This window comes from Thamnophis elegans, chromosome 5 (assembly GCF_009769535.1).
Source record: "Thamnophis elegans isolate rThaEle1 chromosome 5, rThaEle1.pri, whole genome shotgun sequence".
Classification (NCBI taxonomy): Eukaryota; Metazoa; Chordata; class Lepidosauria; order Squamata; family Colubridae; genus Thamnophis; species Thamnophis elegans.
The window spans coordinates 38,742,316-38,754,480 of record NC_045545.1 but is presented as its reverse complement, the minus strand read 5'-3'; the positions used below and the strand labels follow the sequence as shown (position 1 = coordinate 38,754,480).

Here is a 12,165-nt window from a genome sequence, read left to right as displayed (position 1 = left end):
TCAGCTGATTTTCAGACAAGTGCTGGTGGTTTAGATGCCCTATATCTCCTGCCCTTCCCTTCAAGCCCTGGAGACCTGTAGAATCAGCTCTCAGGATGAGATAATTAGGAGCTAAGAAACCTGATGGGTAAAGAGCCATCTCCCTCCATCCCAACTAAATGGGGTGGGAAAAGAAGGGAGATTTGATCTGCCAGTTCTGACTATCTTGGGAATCCTCTCTCTGGGACTGTACACAGTTCTCTTCTTCTAGTGTCTCAGCATACCCGAGAGCTTTTCTCCCCTCCTCCTCTTGACACTCCTCACAGCCTTGTAATCAGTTGCCAGAAGTTTGGAAAAATCCTGGAGCAACTTCTAACAGTTGATTACATCCTCTGGTCTATTTTTTGAAAATACTTTGCTTTTCTCTGGTCCAAATCCAAGTCAGTTATGAAGAGTAACTGGTGGATGCTTCCTTGCCAGCTTTTGGGTGGCTGACAGAGGAAAACCTCCAATCCCTTTCCTTAATTTGCTCTTAATTGGAGATCAGCATTTGGTGACATCCTTCCAATAGCAGGCTAGGAAGACAGATCAGCCAGTTGGCACTTTTTGTCAGCTGAAGATCAGGTGAATAGCACTAACAACCACAACGAGGAGCCGTGTGTGTGTGTGTGTGTGTCTGCCTGTACAGAGAAAGCCATATGGAGTGGACAAATAGTATGCAGGAAAATAGTTAATATAGACTTGTATTTACTTGGCACCTTCGAGATTTAACTGAAACCCCCCTTTGTTATTTGCAGCTAGTTCCCTTCGACCCACCTTCTGTGGAATATGTTGTCAATGAAATTTATCTGAAAGGTGCTTTTGCAGATGGAAGCTCAAGTTTTTTGGCCTTGTTGTAAGTAATTTAAGGTGACCAGATTTTCAGATTGGTAAAGAGGGACACCATTGACTGGGGGGGGGAGGAGGGGGGAGCTAGGCCGCAGCGGTTACTGCCAGCCCGCGGCCTCGCTAGGGACGTCTGATCACCTTAATTATACATATCCTCTCTCTCTCTATCCATCCATCCGTCTGTCTGTCTATCTGCCTGCCTATCTGTCTATCTAGTTATGGTATCCCTCTCCCTCTTTCCCTCTCTCTCTCTCTCCATCCGTCTATCTGCCTGCCTACCTATCTCTCCCTCTTTCTCTTTATCCATCCATCTATCTGCCTGCCTATCTGTCTATGTAGTTATGGTCTCTCTCTCTCTCTCTCTCTCTCCCTCTCTCTCTCCCTCTCTCCCTCTCTCCTTCTCTCCCTCTCCCTCCCTCATCTCATTATCATCTATCTCAGTGTTTCTCCACCTTGAAGACTTAAAAGTATGTGGACTTCAACTCCCAGAATTCTGGGAGTTGAAGTCCACACACTTTCAAGTCTCCAAGGTGGAGAAACACTGATCTATCTAATTAATATAATTATTTCTCCCTCTCTTTTTCACTCTCTCTCTCTCCAGCGCACACACGCAAATGCTTAGGGCAGCCCACCTCACACACAGATAACTCCGGGTGGCTTACAACATTATGATGCACATCCAAAGCCTGTGATCCCAACCCTCCTTTCCCGAGGGGGGAAGGCCGTGGAACACTGCAAAACTCTTCTTGGTTGCGTCACTCTCTGGGGCTTTCACTTTCGCTTATCCCCCCCCCCCATCTTTCCAAAGCCAAGCTTCATCCAATTCTAACCAATCCCAGCGCCTCTCGCATCTCTCCTTTGCAAGCGTCACCCTGGCCTCTGAGCATGTGCAGAGGACTGGGATCGGAGCTGGAATCCGATGCCACTGGAGATCTGGGGCTGTTGTAAGCTGGTGCTGGGCTTCGGGGGAGGGGGGATGTGCAAAGACCCCTCCCCTAATGCTTCCAGCTCTTCTGAAGAAGGGTGTTGGGGGGGCTTGTGCAGACCCCTTCCCCCTATTCCGACATCTCCTTGTAGGAACCCCCAATCGCTAGGGGCATCAGACTCCAAATCCCATCGCAGCAGCCCCCAATGCCCAGTGCCTTAGGACTCCAAATCCCATCGCAGGAATCCCCACTCGCCAAGATCATAGGACTCCAAGTCCCATCCCCCCGCCTGTCCCCACCAGCGCAGCCCCTGGTGCAATCGGGCTGCAATTTTATTTCGCCCACATCAGAGCTGGGGGGGGGGGAGAAATTACTTTAATCAGTGGGGTGAAGCTCTTTCTTTCGCCCGCACGAGCTCTGATGCGGGCGAAAGAAAGCACTTTTCTTTCGCCCGCATCAGAGCTCAGGCGGGGGAAAGAAAGCACTTTTCTTTCGCCCACATAAGAGCTGGGGGGGGGGGGGAAGAAAGCACTTTTCTTTCGCCCGCATCAGAACTGGAAGGGGGAAAGAAAGCACTTTTCTTTCGCCCGCATCAGAGCTCGGGTGGGGGAAAGAAAGCACTTTTCTTTCACCTGCATCAGAGCTCGGGTGGGGGAAAGAAAACACTTTAATCAGTGGGGTGCATGCAGGGAGGAGAGGAGAGTTTCCTCCCAGCATGCACCCCACTCATTAAAGTGCTTTCTTTTGCCCGCATCAGAGCTCGCCCACCTGAAAAATCCGGACTTTTTTAAAACGCCGCAGGACACGGGACAAATTGTTAGAAATCATGACTGTCCTGCCAAAAGCGGGACGTCTGGTCACCTTAAAGTAGTTTGTTGAGAATGCTAAAGAACATTTAAGCAGCAAATAAGGACACTGCTCAATATCACCGTGTTTTCATTCAACCACATATTAATGTAAGGTCATTGTTTTCCAGAAGATGATGGTAATATCATCATCATTACCATTTTCTTTATTATATCAATGAATTCACCTTTTCTTATTAAGGGGAAAGTATATTGCTACTTGCATGACTATGCAATTTCCACATAGTGTGCCATATGTTTTAAGCAAATGTTGGGGAGAAGGGCAAAGATTGCTGATCTGCTTGTCTGTTCTAGAACAGCCCTTGATAACTTTAGTGTCCAATTTCCTCTGTAAAATGTTCAACATAGCTTCTTTCTAGAATTAATGATTGTGGTAAATACATTTATATACAAAGATAATTTCCAATCTTGCTTTCCTTCTCTATTGCCTGTCAGTCAAAAAGATATAGTGGATCCAGCTTTGAAAGATCAGGTGAAAATCTTTAAAATCCCAAAATTGGTGAAGAAAGTTTTGGCCAAGTTCATCAAGCTCAGGGTGAGTCTTAGCTATCTTAGATGGGTGTGTATGGGGGTCAATTGTGAGCATCAGCATTGGGTGTATGTGGGGGAGGGGGGGAGGGGTTAGACTGATGGAATTGATAAATTACAATGCAAACCCCTCACCCCTTCTGTGTTCCTTGTGACATCACATGCCCCAAAGGAGCAATATGAAGCAATGCCTCAGTACTCCAGTGAACAGCGTTAACCATGGGAAATATAAATTTTAAATTGAATATATTCTGGAGAAAATGTTCAACTGACCATTTCCCTAACACATTCATGAAGTTCCTTTTGGTAATTAAAATGATTTGAATTGATTGCCTATAGATAAATGGCAGCTCTGCCAATTTTTATCCTCCTAAGTCCATCCATATCCTTTGGCAATGATTTTTTTAAAAAATATTATTATTTTAACATGTTATTAGCTGCCCAAAACCAAGTTTGTGAGTTGGGCAGTCATAAAAATGAATTTAATTGATAAATAACCAAAAGAGCAGGTGTCACGTAAATAATATGAGGATAGCCATCTCTCAAACTAGTAGATCTCTGGAAGGAATTTCCCAAGCAATTAAGGTAGACTATAGTTTGCATAGTCAAACTGCAATTTTGGAACAGAGTAGGAGTTAGGTGTAGGTAATTGAAGAGTTCTGGCAAAAGATCTGTGTACTTCAAGATATGGAGTATTTACTCCTTACTTTAGGCATTCTTATAGGCCCTTCACAGGATCTCTGTATTATCATTTCCATTCCACTTTATCTCAAAACATTTTGAAGCTGCTGCTGATTGTCTATACCACCTCAAGCCTCAAAATGATGAGAACATGTAGAGAATCCATTCATCTGACAAACAGAGTGCAAAGAATATCAGGCAGGCAGTATCCTGTCCCAGAAAGATGAAAATCTTCACTCTGTACAGAATAACAAAGTTGGAAGGGGCCTTGGAGGTCTTCTAGTCCAAGCCCCACCTGAGGCAGAAAACCCTTATACCATTTCAGACAAATCATTGTCTAATCTCTTCTTTAAAACCTCCAGTGTTGGAGCACCCACAACTTCTGGAGGCAGGTCGTTCCACTGATTAATTGTTCAAGGAAAAGAAAGCAGATTTTTATTACCCCCTTACATATTAGGGTGGGTGGGTGAATGGGAGACAGGTGGACTGGGATACAAGAATGATGGACATGTATGTGGGGAGCTACAGCTTGACATAGAAGTAAGACACCAGAAGGGAGATATAAATTCTCACTAATGGGAAATGGCCTATACATACTCCCTGCAGAGCTGCAGTGTTAGGGGGAAAATGCCATTATCAACTTATCTGCCCAAACCAAGAATTAGTGAGAGTGAAGTGGTCCTGGGCTGTTTCTGAATTGTTGCAAAAACTCTACAGTTACATGGCCTCTTATTTCCTGTATCACTAGTTTGCTCTGATAGCCAGCAGGTCTGTCTGGTTGGAATACCTGCTTCTCAGGACTTGCACATAATGCTCTCTTTAAATTAGAGGTGAAATTGCAATTCTACAGACATAACGTTGTGTATCTTCACCAGACCTTACAGATCAGAGATACCTTTTTTTAAAAAAAATCTGTATAATTTTTAAACGAAATGCTAATGAATCTGGGATTTACACTCAATGCTGTTTTTTTTCAAGTTTCCCCAAATGGCTGGGCAGCTGAATGCGTTGTGTGGAGTGAGGTAATGGCAGCATTATATTACTACAACTGTGCCAAAATGAGACACTATAAAAGCTTTATATTTGGACCCCTTCAATTTCTTACTGGGATTGAACTTTAAGAGTTTGCACTAGACAAAACAAAGCAGTCGTACGGTTTTTAGGATTAATATAATTAAGTTCATTACTTATGCACTGTGCAAGTATTTTTTTTTAAAAAAATGAGGTACTTTTTGCATTATGATGTGCCATTTGATAATGGCAACTTAGCCATTTCATTAGATAAGATTTTGATGTTCCACCAATTATGATGAAATTGAGAAAATATGTGATTATCTCATTGATTGTGTGCCATCAAGTCATTTTCAATTCCTAGCAACCATGTAGATAGACTTTCTCCATAATAATCTGTCCCTGACTTGGTCTTTCAGAAGTTCCAACATTGTGCCCATTGTCATTGTAACTGAGTCCATTCATTTGGTCATCCTCTTCTGTTTTTCCTTCCACTTTTCCCAGCATTATCGCCTTTGCCAGGTTTCTCATAACATGTCCGAAATAGGATAATTTGAGCCTGGTTATTTGTACCTCTAATGAGAACTCTGGATTGATTGGTTTGATGTTCCATTGGTTTGGTTTTTTTGGCTGTGCACAAGAGTTTTCTCCAGCATCAGAACTCAAAAGCGTCAATATTCTTCTGATCTTGTTTCTTCAAAATGATTATCTATATTGCCCCAGACCTGTCTTGTTTCAGGCACACACATGATCATCTTGATTATTCAGCAGAATTGCAATCTGTTCTATTTTAAGAAGGTTTGGCTTCTATATTACATATTCTGTCTTTCAGGAATGTGAAGGACGTATGGAAGATCCATAAAGAATTGATGGTAAAAGCATTTGTTGTGATAATAACATTTAAAAATCAGGTTCCACCACAAAAGCGCGTAGGACAAAATCGCGCTCGACAAAAGCGCGCTGTGACGTCATCACAGCGCGACGAAAAAGTTCGAAAAATGTAAAAATAAAGCGAAAACCTTACCCTAAGCCCCCCAAACCTAACCCTAACCCTAACCCTAACCCTAACCCTTAACCTAACCCTAAACCTAACCCTAACCTAAACCTAACCGTTAAAGTAACGAAAAACGTAACGCTAACCCTTAACCTAACCCTAACGCTAACGCTAATGCTCTAAAGCTAACCCTAACCCTTAACCTAACCCTAACCCTAACCCTAAACCTAACCCTTACCTTTATGTGAATCGGCTTGCTTTAATTTAATTTTTATTAATTTTTATTTGAATTTTTCGATCTTTTTCGTCGCGCTGTGATGACGTCAAAGGCGCGATTTTGTCGATCGCGCTTTTGTCGTCCGCGCTTTTGATGGGTCACGAAAAATCAAACCTTCCAATAATCTTCCAATAAGATAGATCATGTTGATGGTATATATCCTATCTGGCAACAGCCTTTGCTAGCTTTCAACACATTTCTAGCTACTCAGCTACACTTTATCAAGTCTAGATTTTGTCAGGACTTTAACCACTATTGCTGTTTGGGCTCAGGTCTATCAGAAAAAGTTTATTGAGCACTGGAGAAAAAAGAAGCTTGATGTTGTCCTGTGCCCAGTTCTGGGTCCCGCCTTCCTTCCTGGATATTCTTCAAAATTACTTGGTAAGCCTTACTGTGGCATAATGTATACCTTTTCATTACATTAAAAAATATCATATTTCAGGAGCATCCACCAACAATTAATCTTTTACAGGTAGATGAACAAGGGTTGTTTCCAAAGAGAGTGGTTTTGCCATTCTCTTAGCAGAGTAATATGATCTAGAAATTTTCACAATTCTTATGTGGGAATATATCTTACACGTAATTGTCACACAGAGATTGAAAATTTGGTTTCAGGATAATTTTTCTGTCCATGGGATGACTAGTATAGCTGACCACAGCATCGTTGCTCACTGTACACTTTCAAAACCAAGAAAAAAAATGGAACAGACCAATCTTAGAAAGTTGGTCAATTCTATCTTAACTAAATTATGCCAGTAGAAGGATTTGGGAAGGGGACTCCAAGGGGAGGGGAGAAGGTCAGGAGTGGACTTCAAAATTTTAGCAAGGGGTTCTCTGCCTGTTGGTGGGTGGGCCTGGCCATGGTGGGTATGGCTTAGTCAGCCTCCTGCACCACAGGGATGTGTGTGTGTGTGTCTGGAGGCTTTCCTCGAGCTTCCCGGAAGATGAAAATGGCCTCCCCAGGCCCCGGAGGCCCTCTGGAGGTCAGAAACAGGCCCATTACTGACCTGAAGTTCTGGCATTAAACTGTAGTTTAGAACTTCCTGAACTTCAATAGGTTTGTTTTTTGTCCTCCCCAAGCCTCCGTGCATGCCCTGCCCTTACCTGCATCCAAAACAGGCCGCGTGGGGACTCCTGGGAGGGGCAGGGTGGGATGGGTGAGGCCAGCCAGGAGTTGGATTTGGGGGTTCTCCGAACTGCACAGAATCTTAGCTAGAGGTTCTCCTGAACCCCTGCAAACCCCCAGCAGCCCATCCCTGGAGAAGGTATTTAATTTCACCTAACTTTTTATTCTGTGTGTTCACTTTCCTAGCTGCTGTCTCTAATACCATGCTGTACAATGCTTTGAACTTCCCTGCTGGAGTTGTACCAGTCACCACAGTTACAGAAGCAGATGAAGAAGAGATGGCACAACACCAGGGAATCTATGGTGATTTCTGGGATAGGATCCTGAAAAAGGTTTGTATGAACTCAGGAGAGGTGTTACAGAAATATTTGTGGATCGATAATATTTGAGATCATGAAGTCATTTGATTTCACAAAAGAATTAATATTAGTTTTTGAAAATTATATGATGCCATTGGATAAATAAATAAGGTTAACTAAAATTTCCAAACCAGTCAGTCCTAGAGGAGATCAACCCTGAAAGCCAGATCCTGAAGATGAAACTCAAATACATTGGCCACCTAATGAGAAGAAGGACTCACTGGAAAAGAGCTTAATGCTGGGAAAGATTGAGGGCAAAAGAAGAAGGCAATGACAGAGAATGAGGTGGCTAGATGGAGTCACTGAAGTAGTAAGCATGAGCTTAAATGGACTCCAGAGAATGGGAGAGGACAGGAAGGCCTGGAGGAACATTGTCCATGCTGTCGCGATGGGTCAGATACAACTTTGCAACTAACAACAGCAAACTTTCCTAAATTCTAATGAATTAATCTATTATTACCCAAAATTGGTAACAATAGAGTTTAAATTAAGGATATATATGATCTAATATCATCTTATTTAGCAATTCTTTTATAAGTAATTTTCCCAAAAAGGGATGAGTATGGATGAATAATGTACATGAGGACATTATGGCATGAAAATATATTACAACTGTAGAAGATGACTTGCCTGAGCCTGAGGTAGTGTGGGTCAAACTCACCATCATTCTTGAGTCCCTTCATGCCCACAAGAGTCCAGCCCATCTTGAGTTCCATTGACTTTTATCTGCCACCAATTTGCTTTGACTGTTAGTAGTTCAGATTCTTGTAGACAACTTAAACTTGCAATAAGCATTTATATTCATTTGAACTGCCGGGATTTCCTGATTTTCCCAATGCTTGTCAACCACTAAACATTCATGATGATTGTAGATTTTTTTTCTTGCATGTGTAGATGAACTATATTGCTTCCAAAGTAGTAGAACTTACAGGAGTTTGGCAAAAACAATAATTTGAGCATATTGCCTGACATTGACTTAATATTGCTGAAAAATACATTGACATTAGTATTATTATTTATTAATAAAGCTGGAGTGTCAAACTCAAGGCTCATGGGCCAGATCCGGCCTGTGGAGTGCTCAAATCTGGCCCACAAGGCTGGCCTGGATATATCAAAGAATCGGTCTGAAGTGCCTCTGCTGACCAAAATGGGTTGGGGGGCACATGTGACCTCCACACAGCCCATTTTTGGCCAGCAGAGTTCTGTAGGAGGATTGGATTGGACTGGATTACAATTATGTGGCTCAAGTAAGTGCTTGATCTGGATAGAAAACAAGCAACATCCTAAGTTAATACTACAGTTTAATGCCAGATTTTACATGCTGTAGGTTCATTTAATCTATAATCAACAATCTATAATTGACAGCCATTTCTATTTATTATCCTGAAAATTTACCACTGCTCTTAGTTCTTGTATTATCATGTTATTTATGCTATTGTATTTCTATTATTAGTTGAATAATAAAAATACAATATTATAAATAAACTTTAATGCTTGATACGCAATTTATTATTAAACAATGGGGTGTAAATTTAGAAATAAAAAGTTTAGTGGAGTATGAATAATAAGTAATAAATGTTTGCCAGTAATATCTGGTAGAAGAGATAGGAAAATGGTTATAGTAAAAAAAAAAAACCTCTGGAAAAAAAGAAGAGAAGGGGGCAAAATGCATCTTGAGCCTGTGTCAAATGTCCACCATGGCCACATCTACCATGATCACCACCACCCCAGTCATACACTACACACACATCCAAGGTCAAACACAACTGATGCGACCCTCAATGAAATCGCGTTTGACACCCCTGGCATAAAGTATTGATCCTGAATCCCAAAAATGTCATCAATCTAGATTAGGGCTGTCAAACTCCCAGCCTATGGGTCAGATGAGTCACGCTCTGGCCATGCCCATGCCCGGTTTAGAAGGAGGGAAAAGTCCCAATACGTCATGTGACACTGCTGTGACAACATGAGTTTGACACCCTTGATCTCGATAAACAACAATTACTCTGAAAAATTCCAGAGGAAAGCTATGAAGAGAATCTTCTGAGAGTAGATCTATTTTCAGGTGTAGAATATATGGATATTCTTGTCTTGTTTTTAAGAGAGGGGAAAAAATCAAGCAAGTTGAGAATTGGAAGGAAATAAAGGCTAAATCTAAGAATCCAGGATTATAACCATTACATTTTAGGGAAGGATATTTTCTATATTTCCTTCAAGGCCAGGATTAAATCTTGGCCAAAAAAATGATTTAAATCCATTTTAAATAAATCTAATGAATTTGAGGGGGCAGGAGGCAACAAATATTTGGTTAACAGGTTACCTATTCTGGTCATCAAACTAAAGATGGTTGTTTAAGGTTAAGAGTTAGTGTGAGTTTTCACTTTTCTATGTAGGCACTTAAGTCTTTTATCTCTTACAATTTACATCTTTGGGGTGATTGGCTTCCAAGACAGCAGTTGTATGAAGGCATACAAGAGAAAGAATCACATGGTGCAAACAGTTTTATTAATAATCTCAACTAGGAATCTGAAAAGTAAAAGTTGCAGTCCTTTGAAAACTTACCTGAGACAAGAAACATATTTGTTCAAGATCACTTTGCAACATTCAAAAATGCTTGGACATTTGGACCTGCGCTATCTGAATGCTTTTGCTATTTCACTATCTCTTTCAGGCAGTAGAAGGTGCTGTTGGTCTTCCTGTGGCAGTTCAATGTGTAGCTTTACCATGGCAGGAGGAATTATGCCTTCGCTTCATGAAAGAAGTCGAGATGCTTTCCAACAAAGTACAACATAAGAAAGTCATCTGAACCTGATAAGCAATTTGCAGATCAAAGATGCAGCTGGACTTATAAAAATGATAGAATATCAAGGAATCTCTAGCACAAGTTTTATCCCAGAATATTTATTGTTCTGTCAAAGGGGTCACCTTTTGTACAAATGATCCACCTCTGCAAATTGCTGTGAAAGACTGGTCCTCTTTTTTTTGTATTTTATGTGCCCAGTTGAGGCATTTCTCTTTCTACTCGTACACCATTATGGGAGATGGCTGGGTGGACATTAATGCTTTCTGTCTTCTACCATATTCCTGTCCTTCATCTGTACTGCATAGAAAAAGATAATGAAATTAGAGAACTTTTCTTGCAATATAAAGTATACCAAGATCAAACTGTATATTGGTTAGCCGTCTTTGCTTGATTTGTGGAGGCCAATGGTTCTAAGTTAGAGAGGAAGGCTATATGAGTTCGGAAGGTTTCACTTCAAGATTTTTTTTTCTTCTAGAGGGGATCTTCTATCAGTTAGTTTTATATGCAGAAGGTTCAATACTGCTCCAGTATGAGATATTATTTAAATCCTATTTGTGGAATCCTTGGGGTTCTCTTGGTTGTTTGCCTCCAGACATTTCATTACCTGACTAGGTAACATCATCAGTGACAGTGAATGTGAGATCTGCCTCCTGTTAAGCAATTTAGAGTAGCCTTTCCTGCTAGTGCTGATAGTTCTTTGATTAGGGTATTGTTTTCTGCTTTATTGTTTGTGAAGTGTTACTCCTTGCTTATTTGGGGATACGCTGCTAGAGAGGATGTATTCTGGTCTTTTTGTTTCCTTCTTAGTTGTCTCTTTTGAATGGTGGGTAAAGTTGGTTTAGCTCTATGTGTCTATTGATGGCTGATCTGGCTGAATGGCAGGCTTCCAAGAATTCAGTAGCATTTGGGTTTTTTTAAATTTGGGGTAATATCACTTCTACTGAATGACTGAAAAATTCATGTTCCAATTCCAATACTCTCCCAACCACTGTCAGCCTCTGCTTTGCTGCTGCTTCGGCTGCCATTGAAACGGGGAGGGAGGGCATGGTATTTGGGAGGGGTTTACTAATTGTGCTGGAGGAAGATTCTGGAGTTCTGCTGCCTGTCGGACTACGCATGCGGAGGAGGTTCCCGCCAAGGCCAACGGCACCGACATTCCATCTTGGTGATGCCTTTCGAAGTTATCTCACACCTGACACTTAGGAGAATTATGATTGGACTGTAACTGGGATGCCAAGGGGTGGGGAATGGGTTATTTTATATATCATTCGCTTTCGCGCCTAAATAATCAGACTTCGCTTTGCTATGCTTCTAATCATTTATAATTAGTAAAAGTACACTAGATTTCTATCAATGTACTCTCGTGGTTTTCTTTCCTAATTATTCAATGAAGAGGTGCTGACAACCACCCTCATTAATATTAAGTGCAAGGGTTCAATCCAATTACTGACTTGGAATATTGCTGGTTGGAAGAACAAAGTAACAGATGGGGACTGGTGAAGTTCTTCTTTAATCTTGACTTCGTAGCACTCCAGGAGAAATGGGCAACTACAAATGAGGAAATGATTCATTTTGATCCTGTTCCTGCAAGACTAAAGAGCGGACATCAGGAGGACTGAGTACTCTTGCCAAGGCAGAGTTGGGCTAACAAGGACTGGAATTAGTTCTTGGAGATAACTCTTCCAATTATTTAGAATGAAATTTTCATATAAATCCTCTGAAATATT

At 41.3% G+C, this 12,165-nt stretch overlaps 1 protein-coding gene across 7 annotated transcripts in view; it reads left to right on the top strand.

The window, feature by feature from the left end:
* The window catches only part of LOC116509090 (vitamin D3 hydroxylase-associated protein-like), a 41,468-nt gene extending 30,083 nt beyond the window's left edge, over positions 1 to 11,385 (top strand). For 6 of the 7 annotated variants that reach the window (XM_032218038.1, XM_032218041.1, XM_032218042.1 and 3 more), the window contains 7 exons: positions 777 to 874; positions 3,095 to 3,194; positions 4,847 to 4,890; positions 5,712 to 5,751; positions 6,423 to 6,531; positions 7,463 to 7,608; positions 10,307 to 11,385. In XM_032218038.1, coding sequence (XP_032073929.1) covers positions 777 to 874; positions 3,095 to 3,194; positions 4,847 to 4,890; positions 5,712 to 5,751; positions 6,423 to 6,531; positions 7,463 to 7,608; positions 10,307 to 10,441 — 672 coding nt within the window. In that variant the 3' untranslated portion in view covers positions 10,442 to 11,385. Of the gene's footprint in view, positions 1 to 776; positions 875 to 3,094; positions 3,195 to 4,846; positions 4,891 to 5,711; positions 5,752 to 6,422; positions 6,532 to 7,462; positions 7,609 to 10,306 lie in introns of those variants that run through there. The other variant, XM_032218043.1, reaches the window with a different exon arrangement.
* Positions 11,386 to 12,165: the final 780 nt, after the last annotated feature.